Source organism: Anguilla anguilla, chromosome 13 (assembly GCF_013347855.1).
Source record: "Anguilla anguilla isolate fAngAng1 chromosome 13, fAngAng1.pri, whole genome shotgun sequence".
NCBI classification, from domain to species: domain Eukaryota; kingdom Metazoa; phylum Chordata; class Actinopteri; order Anguilliformes; family Anguillidae; genus Anguilla; species Anguilla anguilla.
In genome coordinates this window covers 39472638-39496314 of record NC_049213.1, presented here as the reverse complement: position 1 = coordinate 39496314, position 23677 = coordinate 39472638, and the positions used below count along the sequence as shown (strand labels likewise).

At 44.6% G+C, this 23677-nt stretch overlaps 1 protein-coding gene across 2 annotated transcripts in view; it reads right to left on the bottom strand.

The window, feature by feature from the left end:
• The window catches only part of LOC118211651 (potassium voltage-gated channel subfamily D member 3-like), a 103084-nt gene extending 94082 nt beyond the window's left edge, over positions 1–9002 (bottom strand). For both annotated transcript variants that reach the window (XM_035389018.1, XM_035389019.1), the window contains exon 1: positions 7874–9002. In XM_035389018.1, the coding sequence (XP_035244909.1) occupies positions 7874–8976 (1103 nt within the window). In that variant the 5' untranslated portion in view covers positions 8977–9002. The remainder of the gene's footprint in view (positions 1–7873) is intronic.
• Positions 9003–23677: the final 14675 nt, after the last annotated feature.

Sequence of the window (23677 nt, the reverse complement as noted above, 5' to 3'; positions counted from 1 at the left end):
TGTCATCGACACGAGCAGCCATCGCGCTCCTGGGGGCCCTGGAGAGCCGTGTTCAGGACGGCGAGCGGAGCGGAAGTTTCCATGCTCGTGCGACGGGGCCTGCGAGCTTCTGCATCCCGAACTGACAGCGTGCCCCCCCCCCGAGGTATGCCCCCCCCCCCACCCCCGAGGTGCGCCAAGGTCGCTCAACTCACCCGCCATCTAAGCAGCAGAGAACTTAAAAAAATTAAAATAAATAAAAAAGTGCACGGAGCCGCCTGATTGGTGGAAGGTCACCCCGGAGGGACTGCAGAGAGACTGCAGGTACAGAGCGAAGCAAGGAGAAGCACTAAGGACGGTGAATTTTGGGATATGTGACAGCGACTCTCCGCTTCACAGGGTACTGATTTCAGGAACATTCTGGAGCATATTACACAGGGGCTCACCCTTATGATGAACAAGTCCGTGAAAAAAACAAAAGAGGCAGAGTCCACATCCAATAGAGAGAGGTGCTACTCAGAGGTCCATTAAAAACACAGCTTCAGTGAGATCACACCGCACACTTATACTTACGTATGCTAATCTAAACCGCGATTTTCTCACGAGTTACGATGTCGGGAGATCGGATGCCCTCTCACACTTAACGAGGTTCAGATTCTGACAACCCTGATTGGATGATAGCGTAGACTATACGAGCTCTCAACCAGGTCAGATGCCGTTACATTCGGCAAATCACAGCGGGAAAAACATCATACACAGAGCCACCTCCTGATTGGTCGACGGGAACTGAAACACAGAATCAGCTCGTGTGACCTCTCACACCCGACAAATTCAAGCCCATTGCGCCCAAATGTCGAAAAAGCAATCGGGAGCCCGTTAAGCTAGTCAGATTGGTTTGAAATGGTACCTCATACCTTGCGAGTTGTGACGTTACGACCTAAATTCTTTCTTACGATTTGGTCTCGATCAGAAAACAACCAATCGGAAGCCTGCCACTCGTATAATGGACGCCCGTCCTCAGGTGCAAAAGAGTTGAACTCTTGTGAAAATGCCTTCTGGCCCCGACCTTCCATAATCAGAACGGCATTAGTGGTGAATAAGTAACAGGACTCTAAGTGACTCGTGGTCTCATCTGTGTGTTTGGAGACACCAACACAAAACATGTACCAACACACTCAGCAATCATTGGGTGTGTTTGTTAAACACTTGTTCAAGTTCCTCAAAATTCCTGCTTGTATCATCTGTAGTTTTTTTGTGTTGCTGTTCCTAATCAACTGAAAATCTCCAGCGACTGCCTGAAACTGTAGAATGGGATTCATTACTGCTATGAAACGCTGTGAGATTAAAACTCTTGTCAGGCACAAGAAAGAAAAACATGAATCAGCAGGCTTCTAAAAGCTGAGACTCCCCCCGTCCACCCACCCCCACCCCCCGCCCCCCATCGCACCCCCACAAGACAAAATCTTGCCCATGATACATACATAATAACAAAATGCCCCAGAAGGATTGTGTGTGAATTTATGTTCCTTGCATCCTGAAGTTTTCGTGCTGTCTCTGGGTCCTCTGTGGGATCCCTTGTTGGAACAGCGGTGGAACATGCATAAAATTTTACAATCTGCAACACAATTATGGAATATTACATTCCATTAAGCAGAAAAGTATATGAAAAAATGTGCCTCATTTGGCTGTCATTGTTATTGTTATTGGGTAAAATATTTAGAAAAGTATAAAAAGTTTCTCATTTCATTGTTCTTTTTTAACAGTGAAAACAAAAAGCTGTACTGTCTAGTTGTTTGATTACTCTAGGATTATCTTATTTTCAGCCACTAGGCTTTACAATATCAATGTGGTAATGATAAAATATCAACGCGACAATAACATAATAAAAGCTTCCCTGTGAGGAAACGCAGTGTTCTCCTGGTGTGCGGTGTGCAACAGGAGAACAAGGCTCTCTCCCTGATGTGTGTTGCGAGTTTTGAATGCAATCAAACAGCAGGCAAAGAACAACAAGACACTATGATGCTCCAGCCATGTCAGAAAGCTACAACACACATACCCGCATCAGTGAAAAGAGTGTGCGACTTTTCTTTTTCAGTTTTACCTGCAAGTCCCTTGGTCTGCACCTCACCAAACAAGCTGCGCATTTTCTTATTCACTCGGAAAATCTATAATGCACCAGCCTTCATAACACATTCAGACCTCTTCTGACCATGCACAGCTTTCCCAAACTTCAGTAGATATTTTTGAAAACCTTTTTAAATACATCTGGCCTTTTCGAAACGTATAAGCCCTCACAAACCTACCTTTGGTAACGCCCATTTTTAAATAACATATTCCAGCCGCTAACATTTTTACAGAAACTACAGACTGTGAACGGGCTATTCATTAATCCAATCTGTCAGTGGTACAGTCAGAAAAATATACAGGTAAACTAATATATTTAAGGAGCCCAAGAAAGGAGTACCAATCTTATATTTTTATGTTTATTTTTTATGGAACAGCTGAATCACTGCACCTCTGTTAATGTATGTATATAAATGTATAATTGTGCAATTGCAAAGTAGGAACTTAATTTTAAGACGCAGCACTGTGTTATGGGCTAGAGCTGGTGTTGGAATTATTTAGCAACGTGTAGCACGCAACATAAGTAAAACATCTTTTTAAAACGTCAAATTACATCGAACTTGCACTCTTGAGATCGTCCCATACGATATCAAACTCCTACAGAATTTAACAAACAGAATTCAGAAGAATCTAAAGCCACTGAAAGAAAGCCTGTTTTGGGAACAGTGCATTGTGGGAACAGCAGGGGCGTCGTAGTGGGGGAAAAAGTGTGACTGACTACCCAGGGCCCGAATGGGGGGGAGGGCCCTCGAAAAGTCTGGAATGATGCGTGAGAGACATGGATCAAGAGAGGAAGGGGGCCCACAGAGACTGCTTATGTATGGGGCCCAAAATTTTGTGCTACACCCCTGGGGAACAGTGCCTTACAGTATGGGCTCTGCCAATCAACGACAAAACCTGGGCAAAAAAAAAAAAAAAAAAAACCCCATCTGAAACGAACGTGCTAAAAATGACTCGTTTAACGAAATCGCGGAACTGATATCATTTGACGTCTTTCGGGGGGCCCCCGTCAGCTCGTCGCCGAACGCAGTGGCGGGGGGGGGGGGGGGTAATCAGTCGGACGGCCGGGTGAGACGCGTCTGCTGTCTGTCGCCAGCGCCGTACCGCCCCCCCCCCCCCCCCCCCCCCCCCCCCCCAGAACAGCCGTTACCGCAGCGCAATGTCACAGTGTCATCTGCACTCATCATTATTACCACCGTAAAACACCACCGTTTTTCAAAAAAAAAAAACTTACACCGTCAGGAACGAAAAGAAAATGGCTCACCTCCGAACAATAGACCACTCAGCGTCTTCTTTTTATATTCACGCGTATTTCACATTAACGCTAACCGTAGGCAAAACGCTTTCAACACGTGGCTATGAATTACAACTGTTCTGGTGTGAGACAAAGATCTAGCCAATTTATAACTCCAAGTTATACAAAAGGTCCTTCCATATGCTCGCAGTTACTTTCAAAGTAATAGAAGATTATAATATAGTCAAATAATATAGTCTCAAGACAGCAATGCCTTTGGTGGTTTGACAGAGGTTATGAGCAATAATTTGGTTTTCTAAAAAAAAACGTTCTGTATGTCAGCGGACTCTAGCAATGCATGTCATTCAGACATTTTGTGAAGAATTAGTGTCAAAAAAGATCAATATAGGTCATACAACGCAGGCTACTTCGAAAAGCCAAATCAATTTTGATACCTAAGTCTTTAAAAGTCAAATAGAATAATAAAAAAGAACATTTACAACATTTTATGACATATTTCTTGTACCTCAGAAAACTCACTGGCCGTAGAAGAAAGTTGACCGAAATGCTGAAAGTTATTTTAATGAACTGGATTTTGCAGATATCCAATTATTTTCTTTTTTGCTGGATATAACTACTTTAAAAAAGTCTTCAAATAATTTCAAACTCATGCTGAGATGTACTACGAGGAGCAAATGTTTGGGAGGAAGTTATAATAATAAGAGACTATGCCGATATAAAACTTCAAAAGAAATTTCCTGTTTGCTTATTACAAAGCCACCTGTTTTCCCCGCAGTGCAGAATGATCGTTTCTCTTCGCTCTGGATCAGAAACAAAGAGAAATGTTTAACACAGCGGGAAGGCCGCCATTTTGTGGCATTTGGGGAATACATCTCAGGTACTGGGCAACAGTACAATAGCAGGAGACAGCATGTTGTTAGAAAGGGACGCTTTCTAAGAAACACTGAATTATATTAAACAGCATGAGCGCTGAATTAAAAATCAAGTCCTGCCAAGTCTCAGAAATATTTATCGGTTTTATTTATATTTTATTTATTTAATTAACACAAACATGTGATTAATTTATGCCAAAGGTATTGTGAGGATAAATTTAGATGTCCGCGGAGATAATATGCCCTTTTCATACCAAAACAAATACAAGCACTGAAAAGCGACAAAGACGCAATATCCATTTTGTACTCGTATTCACAGATTCTAGCACTCCGTGTGCATTGTTTCTGGGGTGCTATGAACTCCATCACCCACAGAGATGGTGGTTAGACTAACGGAAACAAAGCAATAATTAACAGAGAATGAAAATCAGCACACACTCCAGCTCCCTAAAAGTTTAACCGACAGGCAAACCAGGACGGATCAGAAACGGTACAGCACGGTCAAGTCCTTGGAGAAGACGTAGATGGGGAACGTTAACCCAAGTGTTCCCATTAACTTCGTCTTTGTTCGTATTTCGCCTTCGATAAACCTGTCGTCTCATCCATCCTTATTTACGGTCAGGTGCGGCGACACGTCAAAACAGAGGCGTCGGATAATTTGACATGTTGGAAAGCAAGTGACCTACGAGAAGTGAGGGATGTGTATGGTTCTGCACGTGAAATGAATCGCAGCATGATTGAAGACGTGTAGCAGCAATGTTGATCCCCAGCGGGGCAAAACCACGTTCACAGCTAAGAGGAGCAACATTGGAGGACAGTGCATTCTAGAACCTATGTACCTGAGACACCGGCCATTTTGGCTCCATTTGATGTCAATGATGAATGCTAACAATGGTATGCTACTGTAGTGCACCGGCATTTCTGCTACCTGTTCAGATGTTGCCTCCGTCAAGAACATAGCCTAATATTATTAAATAAAAACACTGGAACTACCAAGACAGGGGAAGTAGCCAACTGTTGATTTATGATGATATATCATGTCTACTGCTGATATACTGTATTTACTGCTGACAATATATTAATCTTCATGTAGCTAAGTATGATAAATGTTGATGCCTTCTATTAAAAACAGCTTATTGACATTTAAAAATATGTAAATTAAAAGTATATATTCTGTTCTGTAATAAACCAATCACCAAGAGGTTACTACAACAAGTAATGATGATTAAACTATAAAATGCTAAACTTTCAAAGAGTTGACATTTCGTGTCATTCATTGATTTACATAACATTATAATGTAATCTGCCACCACAGGTTGAAAATCCAGATTCAGAAAGTGCAAGTCCTCTCAAGTATTTTGTTCCAATCACCTGGACTTGCTCATTAGCCAAATTACCCAACCAGGAGGTAGAACTAATTAATGATATTAGCTGGCTGAGCTTATGGGAGGAAGAAACACATGGCAGGGCTTTTACTCTGTCTGGTTGGCGTAAGCCAGATAATCAGATAAAGGTCCAGCAGCTAGTCACTTATTTCAAAATAACAGCCCATTCAGGGCAATCATAGAGTCAGCGCTTATTTTGACGCAATAAACTTCAACTTCGTTTTACATTATCCCTTACTTAATGGCAAATTAAAAATCGAGCAAACAGTGGAATGATTTAAAGTCGTGTGAAATCCTTCGCTGAGCACAGTTAGCAGCGGGCACAGTTAGCAGCGGGCACTGTTAGCAGCGGGCACAGTTAACAGCGGGCACAGTTAGCAGCGGGCACAGTTAACAGCGGGCACAGTTAACAGCAGGCACACTTAGCAGCGGGCACAGTTAGCAGCGGGCACACTTAGCAGCAGGCACAGTTAACAGTGGGCACAGTTAGCAGCGGGCACAGTTAGCAGCAGGCACAGTTAACAGTGGGCACAGTTAGCAGCGGGCACAGCGCTTCGGCTCGAAGGCCCGCTCAGCTCCACGCCGCCCGGGCCTGCGCGAGGCACACAGCGCTAAGGACGCGATGAGAGTTTGCATTAGTCAGCAGATGTGCCGCTGTTAACCATTACTCATCCTGACACCCACTTGTGTGACTGCAGCTTATTGAGGAGGAAAGGTTTCTCACTTCACAACGAGAGAAGTGGCCTGGTGCTGCACCAGTCCCCCTGCTCCCCCCTACTGCCCCCCCCCACCACGCCCCCCCTGCTCTCCTCTCCACCACCACAGCCCTCCCTCACTTTACCCGAACCCCACTCTTCCAAGCCACCATCTCTGTACCCCCATCCCCACCCTGACCTCATTCTACCACAGGCATTAGTTCTACTATTAGCCATAGTTATTACAGAGAACAACACACACACACACACACACACACATGCACACAGACGCACACAGACACACACACAGGCACAGACACGCATAGACACACGCACACGCATACACACACGCACATGCACACACACGCACACACACAATCACACAGACACGCACACACACACACACCCACACACAGGCGCACTCACACACGCACACACACACAGACACACTCACACGCACGTACACACACACACACTCACACACACACTCACACAAAAACTGCCACGGCAAATTCTCATTACATTAACAGCATTCTTATCTGGCAAGTGGAACCATGCCCAAGAATATGAAAAGACATGCTTGCCCTTTCAACTGATATGAAATGATGGCCTGAATATTCTATTTCTGTGATGTGCAGCGAGAGGAATCAAACTCTTTGGGGAGTCCGCTACTAAACCCAGTACCTGTGGAGCCAAGCCAAGTGCCAGAATATCAGAATGTGAAAAGACAAAGGGAAACAGAAAATGCTAATTTGATGCAGATTAAAATCATCTTCTCCCTGAATGCTTTACATATAATAACTGACCACACAAAGAGAGCCAAATTGCCAAATTAATGAGGACTAATTCAAGTAAATTACTGAGCAAGTAGGCGAATGGAGAAGTCACCCCCCCAAATCAATTCAGAAAGCCTCTCGAGCACCCCGGGTAATCAGTCAGGTGTATGCAGACCGTGCGCGACGGTCTGGGGGCGACGCAGGAAGACGTGTCCCTTGATTAGCTGGTATGCCCGTGAGACTTAATAGCCGACTGCATGAGACTGGGTAGTCCAGCAGTGTGCCTCCCCCAAAGCTGAAATGAACCCCACATCCATGATTCGGGCAAATTATTTTAGCTGTAAGACATTTCCAAGCCTTTTGCACAACTTTTAGAATGTGTATTGCTTTTTTATGTGCCTTTAATTTACTTGGATCACACAACATACAGTATCAGCACATTCCTTTCGCTGGTTTCTCAGATATGTAGCAGCAGAGAGCGGAGAGGGTAAAAGAAGGTGAGATACATCTACCTCGACCTGATTCACAAACCCTAAATCATCCGCCTTTATAATGTAAATGTGAAGAAGGAAGAGAGGTTCGGCGTGAAGCCCTGTTAAAGGAGGCAGAAAATGTCCGCCTTGGCGTGGACTCTGATTCTTTCCGCACCAGTAAGAATGACTTTCAGCAGTTACTCTGGAGACTGCTCCCTTTTAAGAGAGAAGACAAAGGAGGTCTACAATGAACAGAGAGACAGGGGGGTGGGGGGGGTGGAGGGGGGGTCAGAGGAGAGCTCGGTGACACTCACCCTAAGGTAGTCATGGTTACGATGGTGTACCAGAAGGAGGCCGGGATGCTGGTGAACTTGCTGGAGCTGGAGCCCTTCTCGGCGTAGAACATGACGGTGGCGAAGATGATGATGGCCATGGTGAGGGAGAAGAGCAGGAAGCCCAGCTCCGAGGCGCAGCTCTTCAGCGTGTAGCCCAGGATCCGCAGGCCCTGCGAGTGGCGGGAGAACTTGAAGATGCGGAAGACGCGGAAGACCCGCAGGGTGACGAAGGCGCCGCTCACGTCCTCGTTGTTGGTCATGACCAGGCCGATGTAGTAGGGCAGGATGGCCACCACGTCGATGATGCTCATGACGCTGCGCATGAAGCGGTAGCGGCTGGGCGCGGCGAACAGGCGCATCAGGTACTCCACGGTGAAGATCATCACGCAGGCCGTGTCCATGCAGAAGAAGGCCACCGTGTAGCGCTCCCCGCACGGCATGTCCTTCTGGTTGGGCGTGGCGCCACACGGCACCGTCTCCACCACGTTGGTGATGACGGAGATGGCGATGAAGAAGCCGGTGACGTAGTAGAAGACCAGCGCCATGGTGCTGGTGTGCGGGTTCTCGAAGGCCCGCCACATGGTCTCTCGGAAGGTCATGTTGGGCGGCTTGCTGTCCTTGTTGTCCTCCTGGTCGTCCATCAGCCGCTCGGCATTCTCCCGCTTGCGGTCCTTGTACTCTTCGTAGCAGCAGTCGCCGATGATCTCCGGGATGATGCCGAAGAAGGCCAGCTCCTCGTCGTAGGCCGAGATGCACTCGTAGCGCGGGTAGTGCAGCTTGCCGGTCCGGTAGAAGTTGAGCACGCTGCGGAAGGAGTCCGGGTCGCGGTCGAAGAAGTACTCCTTGGTCTCCTCGTTGTAGAAGAACTCCTTCTCGGAGCTGCCCAGCAGGGTGTCGGGGTAGCGGTCCAGCGTGTTCCGCCAGGTCTGGAAGCGCCGGCCGCTGACGTTCAGGACGATCAGCTCGTCCTGCCTCTTGCTCTGCCCCCTGGGCGCGATGGGCATCGGGCAGTTCGCCACGGGCATCCAGCCAATGGCTGCCGCCCGGGCGAAGGGAAGCCAAGCCGCTACACCCGCCGCCATGGCGATGTGGGCTCAGCGCTCAGGAGGGGGGGAGGGGGGCGGGGGGAAGGGGGGAGCCAACCGTCTTCAAGACCAGATTTCCCTCCTCAGATTAGCGACCATCTGAAGGCAGCCAATAAAGAGGAATAAAAAAAAAAAAAGTCAAGTACACGCTCCGGGTCACTTTGGATCTTGCCCTTTGCACATACAAGCCGCTGCCAAGCTCAGTCTGTTCCGTGACATAAAATTCTAGCGTAGGACTGGAACCAAGGGTAAGAACCTGGACTGGCACAGTTCCAACGTTACTCCGACCATGATGGATTCTGAAACCGATATAAAGGGTAAAGCTGTAAAGTTATCAAACTTGTTTTGCTGTCATTATAAGTGACTATAAGAGTCAGTTTATAAAAGGTACATAATGATCATGCAAGGTTAAAACAGTGTTTACAATTGGTTTTTAATGTAAATTAAATCACATTACCAACACCATATTATGTTATCATCTATTATATTTGGATAATGGGCATTGAAAAAAATCCAATGCCAAATGTCCATTCTTTAACTGTACACGAGATTACACATTATTTTAAAATTGCGTAATATTATTTTATCAATACGTATTATTCATCAGTACCTAATTTCGTGATGGCGATTAAATGAACAATAACGAAACAGCTACAGTACAGTAGACACCTATATACATACTACTAAGTAGCCTATATCTATTTTCTGATATATCCTGACTGCAAATTTTGTTGCATAAAACAGACGGGAAAATAACAACCTTTCCAGAAAAATAAGCCTTTCTCTATTAGCGTATATTTCCTATAACGGGATTCGACCAAATGATCCACACTTGTTGAATCAGGGCAATAAGAACTGATTTTAATGTTGTATCCATTTCAAGTATATCCTCTCTAGTTGATTCCCAATTAAGTGCCTAGATATAACAAATTACATTTCTCTTCACGAACGTCAAAGGCTCAAACTGTTCACTTAATATTTCGTTTGCACATGAATCCTGTTAATTTCTCCACTTCTCGAATTACAATTTACACCACATGGTTAACATTACAGTTTGCGTAAAACGCATCTATTTTGATGCAGCAGTTCATAAAACATGCGGATGGGCTCAACTGGTATTAGCAACGGCATATGAGCGACAAAGACATTAATGGAACAAGAGCACGCGCAACTGTAGTTATTATCGGTAAAAACGTTTTGGATCAAAGTTTCAGCATATAGCGTAGAATCCATATTGAAACCGGGCACTTTCGAAGTTCACCAGACCAAAAAGATTCCAGTTTTGCTTTAAACGCACTTACCTCTATTGAGAAACAATCCAACAAAAATGAAAAAGCGAAACCCTCGGGAAAACTCGGAGTAGCGGATGCCAATATATTCTAAGACAATCTGGGGGTTAAATCCAGGTATGCCCAAACGAACAACGACAGAATGCAGAACGAGAGAAAGCACAAGTGTGAAAAACGGTAATCGACGGGAAGAGAGGTGACGATAATGAGTAGAAGTGCCGTCACCTTTTCATCCTTTCATCATTTGTCTTCAGATGCATCCCTCGCTTCGCCATGGAGCCGCGCGCCTTCCTCGCTATCAGTTGAAAATGATACGAGGAGAAGCTGAGCACTCCTAATGACACGAATCTCTCGCTCTCTCTCTCTCTCTCTCTCTCTCTCTCTCGTGCGTGCGCTATCACTCTCCCGGTCTTCCGGCTGTGAGCGCATTCCCTCTCGCCCTCTTTCCGCTTTTAACTATCTTTCTTTCGCAGCGGGAGAAAAGAAAAGAAACGCAGGAGGCAGTGTCTGCTCACTTTGAAGCATCAAAAAAAAAAAAAAAAAACGAAAAAAGAAAGAAAAAAAAACGGGTCGCAGCGGGTTCTGTTTCCAAGCGCTGTGAATCGGCCACCATCATTAATTAAATGTGTCCAATAAATCAAATGTTTATTTACAGCACCCCAAGTTGTTCCCTTTGGAAGCTGCAGGTGCACGCGACTACTTGAAAGCCGCGGAGTAAGAGGTTTTCATTCATTCAGAAAATTCAGAGTTGCTTGCATTGCTAAATATTGACCGTGTCCTCCGCCAAGCACATCAAATCGTGACAATTGACATTCTGTTATCAGTCTTTACTACGCTGTGGTTTATAATCGATATGAGGAATGCCAAGCGATGAACACGAAAAATGAATTATCTCGTGAGTGATGAAGATAAGAGACGACGAATAGGCTATCTGTGGTGTGTGCTTTTGGTTTTTTATCCAAGAGGGTTTGAGGTGCATTGCGCTATTATCTAACTTGTGCGTGTGTGGAAAGTCAGATAATATGCCATAAATTATAGGCTACGTTTTATGCAAAATGCGTTAGTTCCAGATGCACCGCCAAAACTGACCGACCAAAAATGCGTTTATGCCCTTGGAATGCTGTCAAGTGTGATGCTTTTTCTGTCAAATGACGCGACTTGTTTATTATAAATAAAGGATAAGCCAACTTATAGATTTATGTAATGCTATAAACTTTAAAATGGACGATACAGTTCGGTGCGTAAATATTCTGACAGTGACACTAATTCTAGTTGTTTTGTCTCGGTACTCCAGCTAGTTAGGTGTAATTTTGGGTTTTTACATCCATATTGGGTGATCCGTGAAGAAATTACTGCCCTCTTTATGCACGGCGCCCCCCCCCCCCCCCCCCCCCCCCCCCCCCCCCCCCCCCCCCCCCTTCCCCCATTTTACTCTTCAAATGAAGGGAAGAAAGAGAAGAGGCCGCGAGATGACCAGGCTTAAACATCTATCACGGCTTCATTAATGCGCGAACACAAGACTGACTGACAGTTATTGATTTTTTAACAATGTACTGATCACGACGTATAATCTTCATGCAATTGAGTGTCAACCATTTAAAGCCCAGTTAGTTTCTCTGAAAAAAAAACAAAAAAAAAACAGCGGCCTGTTTTTATTTCACATATTTATTTAGAATATTAGCGTGATATTACATCTAATCTTATTGAGCGCCTAACTTCAGAAAAACAGTCCTATTGCGAGTAACGGTACGACGTACAGATTCAATCACTGACTGAGACAAAATGTTAATGACGAGTCTGGCACAGAATGTTCTCTGATTGAAGCAAATGGTCTCCCGATTTACTCAGCTGGGAATTGCAGGCAAAGGTTGTTGTCGTGGTCCAATAATACGGCGGATACTAAATCAGATTGGCCAGGGATAGCGAACTCCTAGGCACTGGTTTCATTGCAATTTGGGGAGGACAGCGCACAGCCCGGCCACCTTGTCTCGCGTAACTAAATGTCAAGTCTCACAAGCGTATCGGCCAGTCTAGCGATTAATTCATATGAAAATATTGGGGGTGACATGTCTCACTGCTCGCCTCCCCCCAAAAAAACCCATTACATTGCATTGCATTTTATTTTGAAGACGCTTTCATCCAAAGTCACGTACAATAATTGCATACCGGAGGTCACTGGGACAAATACATTATTATTAAGGATTGACATATGAGTGCACTGTCTACATGTCTTCCTTCTGGAATGGGAAATAGTTAAAGTTAGTCTGTGTAGCGCAATTAGTACAGAATCTATGTCCCATTAATAATTTCCACTAGAAAAGGACAGCAGTAGTCCATTATAATGTCTAATTGGTAACACCGTACAATAATGGTCCACCTATATAATTTTGAATTGTGCATAATTACACTGTTGATGCTCAATCAAACATGAGTTAATATCAGTGAAAATGTTGGCTAATGTAACCCGCCTACCAAGGTTATAATATATGCCGATGAAAGGAGACTGTACAGCACGTATGACCTACAGTAACAAATGTGCTTTACACACTAGTAAGCATACACCCTGTTGTCAACTCTGGCTTTGACAGTAATAGCATATCTACTAAAAATGCATCAGCAATGTGCTGCCACTGAAGTATTCTATATTTATCAGACTATCATGATTGATGGCTGTTCTGCGTTCTGTGCTAAAGAATGACTATCCGTTGGGTTGTTTTCTTTGACACAGGGATCGCTGGTAGCCACTACAAACCCAAATTTGTAATTGCGCCTCATGGTAAATAAAAATCTTGCTGTGGGGTCTCCTACATGTACTGTAACTGGTTTGACAGAGTGCATTTAGAAACCTTCAATGTTTTCTGGAATTCTGGAATGGTAAAAAGAAAAACAAACCTTCCCTGTTTGAAATGCTCATATTAAGTCCATGGCAGCTACTTATTCACAAAGCCCCATTAGTTCTGTTTGCTGTCTGGCATTGCTAGGCGCGGTATTGGCACGGCTAGCGGTTATTAACCACTACGCTAATGCAGTGCACTTCGCTCTTGGCAACGGCAACCTTACAACCTCCCGCGAGCTTGGCCGCGAGTCGCGAATTCAGACACAGGTGCGATCGTTATCGTCATCTACAGATGCCACGTCTTGTATCGAGATGCCGTTACGTTTTACGCTGCCATTTCCTAGTTGTTTATCATCCTTTATGCGCAATAAAGAAAGATGGGAGGTGTATTCGAGTAGAAAAAAACAGTAATTAGCAATAATATTAATTATCGGAACACTACTGGCTGGGCATTGCCATTAAGAATTTAGTAAAAGTGGAGCAATATACTGTGTCTGTGTCGTATAACAGCAAAGTCGTTCGTACAGCCGGTGTTATTGCATCACATTTTCCTTTGGATTTATTCATGTAGAGAAAGCTCCCCCAAAATGGATTTCTCAGTCTATCAATAATGTTTTGAATTTGCTGTCATGACTCCCTGTTATATAATAGTTATAATTTATTTCCAAATGTGCTTAGTGTTTGTTTTTTGTTTTTGCATGAAGGGCACACATCTGTATATCTCTTTTTTCTTTACTGCAGGGTGTGGGTGGTGGTGGTGGCTGGGGGTGGGGGTGGGGCAGGGGAGGTGGGGGGGGGAGGGGTGGTACGACAGAACAGACAGGCGATGTGGCCAGGAAATGCAGGGGCACAGTGGGGGGGGGGGGGGGGGGGGGTCAGGTGCACAAATGTAGCAGAAGGTAGAGGTCAGGCTGGACTGACGCTCCTTTGAAGATATTACAGAGCAGCCCCTTTTAGTTAGAGGGCATCAGTGTTGGGACCCACCAGTGCAGTCCTAGTGTCCTGAAAATTTACGTCCTTGCTTGGTAATGTTCTCAGGCGAGCGACACACATTTGTTTGAAAAAGAGAAAAGACTGCAAATGGATTGAAGAAGGGTGAAGAAGGGTTTTTTTTTTTTTTTTGGCGGCACACTTAGAGCAGCAGCCTCACCTGTGCTTGGCCTAACGGAGCGGCTCAGGTTATCACTGGAGACAGGTCAACATGGAGACCTGCTGGCTGAACAAGGCAGGCCACCATTAAAGCGCTCTCAGCAGGACGCCGGAACATTCTCCCTCGCGCTTCAGCCTGAGCTAACTCAACATGTCCCCTCCAGAGGCTCCAGGGACAGAGCGTGTGTGTGTGTGTGTGTGTGTGTGAGAGAGTGTGTGTGTGTGCTTGTGATAATGTGTGTGTGTTTGTGTGTGCGTGTGTGTGTGTGGGGATAGTGTGTATGTGTGTGTGTATGTGTTTGTGTGTGTGTGTGTGTGTGGGTAGTGTGCGTGCGTGTGTGTGTGTGTGTGGGTAGTGTGCGTGCGTGTGTGTGTGTGTGTGAGAGAGTGTTGTGTGTGTGTGCGTGTGATAATGTGTGTGTGTTTGTGTGTGCGTGTGTGTGTGTGTGGGTAGTGTGTGTGCGTGTGTGTGTGTGGGTAGTGTGCGTGCGTGCGTGCGTGCGTGCGTGTGTGTGGGTAGTGTGCGTGCGTGCGTGCATGTGTGTGTGTGGGTAGTGTGCGTGAGTGCGTGTGTGTGTCAGAGTGCATGTGTCCTGTAGCGGTGCTGAAAGTGCCCTGTCCAAACGCTTCTCATCCCCCTCAATCACCCTGAAAGACAGAGCCCTCAGAATCCCTTTCAGAGGACCTGGGTCTAATTCACACCTCAGCCCCGGTCAATAAAGCCTCGGGAAGGGGAGGGGTGCACGACCTTTCAAAATGGTGTAGTGGCAAACATCGGTAGAGAGAGGGAGGGAGAGAGAGAGAGAGAGGGAGAGAGAGGGGGAGGGGGAGAGAGAGAGAGAGTGAGGGAGAGAGAGAGAGAGAGAGGATGAGGCGAAGAGGAATGGCAAAATATAACGAAGAGACAGAAGTGAGATGAGACCCATTTGGTGCAAGAATAAACTGCGGTCCTCGATTTTGAAATTAAGGTCCTATTACGGAGCCACCAAAGGCCACGTTCATAACCAGGCGTAAAAAGCCAGCCACTCAGACAATTTTACGGCTTTTCAGGGAAAAACGGTACTCGTGGGCCTGCTGTCTGTGCAGGGGACATACTCTGCTCCACTGCATTTGTTCCAGTCCCTGATTCCCCCCCCCCCCCCCCCCCCGCCCCCCCCCCCGCCCAGCCTCCAGCTGTGACCTCCTCATCACCACCACGCTTCTTGGGGGAAAAGTCATAATGGTTCTCCTTCAAGCGCATCTCCTAATGGACTATAGTACCCGTGTGAGACCATAATACTTCAGCTCTGCTGGGCTTCCAGATCAAGGTGAATTTTACCTGATTACATCTAGGTGAAGGTGTGTGTGTGTGTAGATTTCTTAAGCCTAATTTCTTCGTCCAGTTAAATACCCGGTCACTTGAGTAAATTCCATAATACATTTATTGTAGGAAATGATTATGCCCCGAAAACAAAATTATTCCTGATACTTGCTTTCAGGCCGTTAGTTTTTGAATGTACTTACAAATAGCAAGCATTTTGGTTTTTCCAGGCTGTTGATGCCTGTGTACAGAATAATCAGATAGAAAAAAAAAAATTAAGTATGTTTTGCATAGCACTGGGATTTTGTGGACATTCTAAATCTAGAGCATCACACAATGCGAACATAAGAACAATGTAAAAACAAAACTATTCGGAGAAGAAAAAGAAAAAAAACTACTCTAACGAGCAATAAATAAACCACAGTAAATAAACTGAAGTGGAGAGACACACACAGGCTCTGACAAACAGACGATTGTTTGACACCCTGTAAAAAAGACCCTGATCAGGTGTTGGGCCTGAACTCTTCGGTCTTTGCAGCGTCAAATCGTTTCTGTTGTCCCTCTCTCCCTCTTCCATCAGCTCTCTGGCCTCTCCTCGGGAGACAGACTAATCCCACGCTCACGCAGCGCGCGATGCGGTCGATGGATCGCTCAGGTGCACGGTGCTGTGTGCTGAGGGCGGGGCAGGAGCTTCCCGTTGAGTCCTCTCCGTCACCTTGTGCAACTACAACTTTTTTTATGAAGAAAAATAGGGGTAACACTTTCTATGAAGCCACATGTAGGGCTGCATAACTGCATCTGTAGTGCCTTATGAGGCACTTGTAATGCACTATGAACACAGTGCTAGTCACATAGAAAGTGTTACTGAAAAAAAAAGTTTGTCATCAAAAGCAGCTTCAAAACTATGCTGACAATTTGATTTCCCAAACAACTCAGCTGAAATCCCAAAATGGTCAAAAATGTAGTTTTTTGGCATAAAACCTTGTTTATTTGCAAATACGCCACTGGGGTGGAACAATTATTCATGGAATGTATCCTACCGGCAGGAAGACAAAGGAAGTGCAGAACTGGCTGTTGGCAGGTGATACCTGTTGGCAGGTGGCAGGTGACGTCTGCAAAAAGTTTAGCCTGGGGGCGACACCACAGTCGCCAGGTTCGCTCAGCTTCGTATGGAATGAATTGACTTCTGGGTAACCGGTCAACCAAGTTGCTCGGCCTTGTGAACCGGGGCCCAAGGTTGACTTAAACTACATCGCACTACAGCCATGTAAACGACGTTCTTACCCATGCAGCTCTTGCATTGTATTGAGCCCAATATCTGTTCGTACAGCCGGATACATACTGAAGGTAATGCAGGTTAAATATCTGCATCAGCCGGGTGGTGTCGACTCTGTTTGCAAATAAAACTCGCAGCCTTTAGGTTACAATGCCACTTCCTTAACCACTATACTGCACTGTTGCTCATGCTGCCAGGTATACAGGGGTAGAAACTCATTGAGATGATGCAACTGTTTTGGTCACCCAAAGCGTTAGCATCACCCAGCCATGCAGGGTCAAAATAGATGGACCACAGTACACAGTAAAATGTCCAGTGTTAATTCAGCTCTAACATTTGGTATATAAATAACATTTGGTCCCACATTCCAGAGTGGGTCCAAATGTTATCTGTTAAGAATTGAATTAACACTGTTAGAATGTGTACGCACGCACGCACACATGCACGCACGCACGCACGCACACAAATGTGTGCACACATACGCACGCACACGCATGCACACGCACACACACACACATACGCACACACACGCATGCACACACACAAGTTTTGCGCATTTCCAGCCAAAACAACCTTTCAATCACGAACTCTTGTTCAGAGACAATGTGTGCTTCCAAAAAACCCTGATATTTCAAAAGGGGAAGACACTGTAAATCAGAGTCGCCAATAAATCAATAAGACAGGTGACAGCTTAAGGTAATTAACACAGCCGAACAGGAGATGCCACGTTCTCTCAGCGTCAGTCTTAACTCAATGCTTAGAAGTGACTCTTCATTCACACCTTTTGGCTTACAGCAATACATCTCAATGCGTCTCAGAAACATAAAATTTCCATATAATCCCGCTCAACACATATGGCCTCAGGGAGCTGGAAACCAGAAGTTCTCACATTTTCAAATGAGTTTTTAAGCACAGAACATCTAAATGACAGAGCCTCTCGTCTTACAACGTTGCTAGAATACAAGCCTTTATCAATATTTGAATTAGACCGACAGCTTTTATGTTACTGTGAAATGATTCAACCTATCAGGATCCATGTGCTCACAAACTAGCATAGCTTGAGCTTCATAGTATGTTAACAGGTCATTTTTTTACAGAGCCACCTGACGGCTACATTTGTCAGAAATTTTGCGAAACATATTTATCTGCCCCCCCCTCCCCCTTTCTCCCATGTTTAATTATAAATTCTAAACTGATGGCAGTGTGTTTTTATTGTCTCAAAATGGGAGCTAAGCAATATCCATAAAGTCTTATAAACTGAATAAACTGAAGTCTGTGGGCTGAAGGATCTGGATTAGCTGGAGGCTAGCCTGGCAACATGAACGTTTGCTTGGTTGTTGAACATTGTTTAATGCCAGATTGCCCAGCTGTCCCCCCAGTTTGGCAGTAATGTTGACCATAAGTTTGTGCGGGTAAAACAACACACCCCGGCGCAAGGTCAGACACGGTAAATCCATCAGTTTAGAACATATGCCACAGTTTGCAGAATGCTGAGACTCGGCGTGGCCTGCTAATTGAGGTTCTCCATATGCTTTACACAGGTCATCTAACAGAACTGGAATTGTTGAATTAACTCAACATAACATAACAGGCCTTTCAGCCCAAGAAATCTCGCCATTTTCCTGACTAAATTAGCGTGCTGATTACCTGCAGACTAGATAGTATCGAACATCGTATCAAGCCTGGTCTTGAAAATCCCCAGAGTTTCTGCGTCCACAACATGACCTGGCAGGCAAGCGTTGCTAATTTCCATTTTTGCCCCCTCGTTCTAGCAGGGAGTTGTTCAGGGTTGGAACTGGAACTGAATTCAATCTAAATTGGCAGGCTGTCTTAAAGAAAAGTGCTGTGTTCGATATGAAGATGTGCTGAATTCAATGAAATCTGCCTCATGACCATAAGGGACTTAATTTCAGACCACATTCTCTTTCTGGACACAAATTATATTAAAGGTTTCTTAGCTTTCAGTTTCAAAATGTTCTTCAAAATCACCATTCTGCAAGTTTTGAAATTTTGTTTTTTTAATAAGAAAGACATATCAAAAAAATATTTGGTAATTCTTTACAAACTAAATTAAAATTTTTTAAAGTAAAATTAAGGACATTTTTATTGAATCAGGGGTGCACTGGCCAGAAGAGTAGCCTTTCGAATGGGGTGAATGAAACTGTCCAGTCTTCGTTTACAATCTCATAGCATAAATGGCTTAACTGTCCAGTAAATATAAAAATGAAACAACAAAGCCAAAAAGAGAGGATACTGAAATTGTTTTAGAAATGTTTTTTGAAGCAATAATACACAGGAAGGTGAAAACCCACCGATAAGCAAAATAATTTAAACTCCAAAGTAAAAATTCACCCGACCGTTAACAGCTATTACAATTTGTGTTGAATTCTGGGATGTGGTACAGCTTCCAAATCTGTCTAATCTGTGATAAGTGAAAAGTGAAATGGGGGAAAAACATGTTTTTTTTTTGGAAACAGTTTGTCTTCAGATGAGGTCTTCAGCATGCAGTTCAAGTTCCAACCCAAACAACTCTTGCTGTGTCAAACAGGTCAGGACGTTTGCTGCTGCGCATCCAATATGAAGCAATCCATAACAGCAATTATTATGCGACACGTTCATTTCGGTAATTGGCGGCAAGATCGGGTTCCTGTACGTGATCTCCTTGGCTCACGAAAGGTCGCTTTCGTGAAAAGTCCCTTAACCCAAGGAGTACCCGAACGCGTTCCTACCTCACACTGATCCAGGAGAGTGCCGAAAAGCGTGTGATGTTATGCCACAATTTTCCAGTCAGCCTCACACAGACACGAGTCAAAGGAAATTACTTAAATATGCAGTTCGACAGAGAAGGGCATTGCTGACACCTGGAGCAGCTCCAAAGGGAAGTGGCCTTGCTCCAATGGGGAGTGGCCTTGCTCCAATGGGGAGTGGCCTTGCTCCAAAGGGAAGTGGCCTTGCTCCAAAGGGGAGTGGCCTAGCTCCAATGGGGAGTGGCCTAGCTCTAAATGGGAAAAGTTTAGTGTAACCTTAACCCCATCGCTAACCCTAACCCTCGTCTTTGGAGGTAGGCCACACCCAATTGGAGCAGTTCCAGGCGACAGAAATGCACACTGGGATCAACAGGTGGATTTGCAGGAGCCTGATCATCCAGCAGGGTATGTTTCGTGCAGAATGAGATGCTGTGATCACAGCCGACTGAAATCCTCCCGTCCTTAGGGGGCGCTAGCACCAATTGTGTGCCATCTTATGGGGAATGTTACATAATGAGTATTATATGAGTATTATATTATGTTACACAGTGAGTATTTTACCTTATCGGACCTGTGTTTTGTAGTTGTTCCAATGACCTTCGGTATGCACTTATTGTATTGTATGTATAGGCAGCCAACCACAGTTGGTACTGACGAGGATCGGGTTCAATAGCAGACCGTGATGCCCATCCTTGTGCTACAGTGCCTTACCAAGACTAACCACCCAGCAGCACAACCCAGGACTGCATTCACACGTAACGGCATTTTCCCTGGGAGAGGATGTGGATGTTTGGACTGAATGACGACCTTCATCCGAAGTGATTCTGAAACATGGAAATTTCCCTGGTCTGTGCTCATTCAAATCTGCCCTTAAATTTAATGCACAAGAAAATGCAATTGTACACTAATTTCCTTCATAGAAACAGTTTGGGGGGAGTTCAGTAAACACCAAAATCAGCTTACCAAACAATTTTTTGTGGAAAAAAACAAACAAACTTGTAATTACTTTTGTGTCAAAGCGAAAGAAAAGATGCTGATTGAGTTCAGTTGATTGATTTTTAGAACAGACGCACAAATAACTTAGCAATTCCCCCAGGCTTGGCAGCACAGTGCTGTAGCCTATATATACCGTATAGTGGGAGCAATACAAACCATGTATACTCAATGAACTGGATAATTTTATTGACTATCATTTACAGAAAAAAAAAACCATGCACCCCAATTAGAGATCACATCAGACGATTTGGCTGAAGCTGAGTTTTCAGAAACACAGAAGGCTTCTTCTGTTTTTGTCAGCAATGATACGTTTTTTTTTCTTTTTTTTCCCCGAAATCGATACGGTACAATAGAAGGAATGTGCGACGTGACCTGAAACGCTCATGAACGCCCACACGGTTCTTGGCCGGTAATATTTTGCAGAGTAAGGAAAGGGGAACGGGAAGAGGCGCTGAAAAGCCGGATGATTTATTGCGAACTGTTTGTCGAGCCCATTGTATCCAATCTATTAAATGGAGAGACCACAATTTCAGGAACTATATACTGCCTCACCACGGGTGAAATGATAACCTTTTATATCTCACTATTACCTCCATTTTGGCGCGCGTTCAGAGAATCGCTGCGCACAAAGCAGGTTTGCAGCTGGCCGTGTAAAGTGCCAATGGAAAATCATTGCTTGTCTTGCCGGTGATTTAGAAGCGGGAATCGCTTCCCTGACGAATGAAAGCGAGCCGGAACGATCCGCGCAGCGAGCCCGCGATGCAGATCACCACCGGGGCCTCCCGTCCGCCTGCGTGGAGCACACAAGCATTCTTCACCGTAACCAGCGTAACACCCCTGTTTCGGGAAAATAATTAGGATTGTTTTTTGTTTGATCACTCAGTTTGGCGATCTACAGCTATCTAATCTTCCCATAGTTTAACAGATATAAATAATTCCACTTCCTTTCGTGCTGTGAGGAAGTCTGCACAATATGGCTGCCACACACCACCCAGGGGATGCACCGTGGTGAGGAGTAGGGGTTGGGGGGTGGGGGGGGCGTGTTGAGGTAAATCATTGCCCTGTCCCCCAAACCTCAGTGAATCCATCTGAGAACCAGCATCATGATCAGTATTGCTATCCTTCATCATATGGCTGCTGGTTTCAGCCAATCAACAGTATTTGGAGTCAGCGGACCCCACACACCAGCCCGACCTCTCCATCCTGCTACGAAGACCCCCGCTGTTCAGACTGCATTATGGCGCCCCCTAGTGGTGGAGTGAGCTTCCCACTGCAGTCAGAACAGCGGAAACCCTGCCCATCGGCCAACGCAGACTGAAGACGCGCCTCTTTAGACAGCATCACAGCCACCATCTTTCTTTCTTTTTGGATCTTGGTCTAATGTTGTGCGCGTGGTCTGCAGATCCCAGATTGGTTTTTTAGTACTTTTTGTTATTAAGAACAAAAGGCAAGAAGAATTTCGAGAAAGTTTTGTGAACGAAGCTTGTTGACTATGAATGGGCCTACTGGGCCTTTTGTATTCCTGAGATTGACACTGAGTTTCCACTTCCACAGTGCATTGTAATGTATTTTATGCAATTTATTGCAATATAATGTATTTATTGTATTGTATTGTAATGTAAATTAGATTTTTTTTTTCATCAAACTTGATGCCTTTATCATTCAAAGAGTGAATACTGTGTGGAGGCTGTTTCCTGGGGGGCTACACCTGCATTCTTGAGTTAGCAAGTCTGTATTGTTCCATTTCTGCCTGAATGTTGTTTTTTTACAGAAAGAGGATTCGCACAATATGATGCTCTATTTGGCCTGTTCTTCAGACAGCCCTTTCCCCGCTTGTAGAAACTCATTCAGGCATGGTAACCGCTCTGTTTTTATTTCCTACTAATCGTTCAACTGCTGTTACTCTTTAAATGTTAAAGAGTTTTTCCCATTAAACAGTTCTAGTCTTTCCTAAATAATTCTGGCAAAGACTGGACTCATTCTGTGTTCTCTTGAATATTCATGAGCAGATTGGACTAGAGTTTATTTATTTATTTATTTATTTATTTTTGAAAAATAGGCCACATATTGATAGAGATTAGAATCAGAACCAAGGAAGTATGTGTCTCCCCGCTTATGAATATTCATAAGCACCTGCCTTTACCAAAACATTTTGCATTCAGAAACGCAGAGGAGTAGACACTTAATATGCGGCGCTGACTGTCCGCTAATTTATCAAGAGCAGTGTCCTTCTAGACCGGCCGCTGTTGCAGAGTTGGTGATAATCCCAGTGAAGGTTTAGCAGAACATCTCAGGGAAATCGGGAAATCACACGGGAAACGGGAAATCACACGACTTTAAAAATGACAATAAATCGTACAGAGAGTGGGAAAAAGAGAAAGTTTGGTGAGATCAGCGCTAAAAACGAACTCGCTTGTTTATGAAGAAAAAAGTGCAACACTTGCACTTGTAAGTCTAAGTAGGGGACAAATGTTGATTGAAGACAGACCGTTCTGCTCTGGGGATATGCATTTTTTTTTCTGCATCTAGTAATAATAATTTTTTACGCTGTGTGAATTTCCCTTTACTTTACAAGTAATGGTGTGATATATAATTTCAGAAAAGCTTTTCTCCCCCCTCTGAAAGCTGCACATAATAAGGAAATTATTCAGAGTTTGTGAGCGCACGTGTATATATTTTATCTGTCAAAAGACACTATTTTTTCCCTATGTGGTATATTTTTTTCAATTATTTTTTTCTGAGATTGTACGCAAAGCCTCCAATCCAGACCTTCTCAGAGAAAACAGCAGGTCTGCTGCAATGACACAGAGGGTACAGGAGCGCGTACCCTTAGGCCCAAACTGACCAGCAGAACACACACCTAATTAGACCTCCACGATTGATGCAGAGCTGGGACACAGGCCTGGGGTACCCCCCAGGATCTTTAATTATAGACGGGGTGCTTAATGACAAAAGGGCCTCCTCCATTATTCATCAAGAGCTTGAGTTTTTTTTTTTTCTCTGCTTCGCATTTTTTTTCTTTTCAGTTTACTTGTACACTTTAAAAATATTTTTAAAAATAGTTTTCAACTGCAGTATTGCGTCAATCTTCTGAAGGGGTTAAAG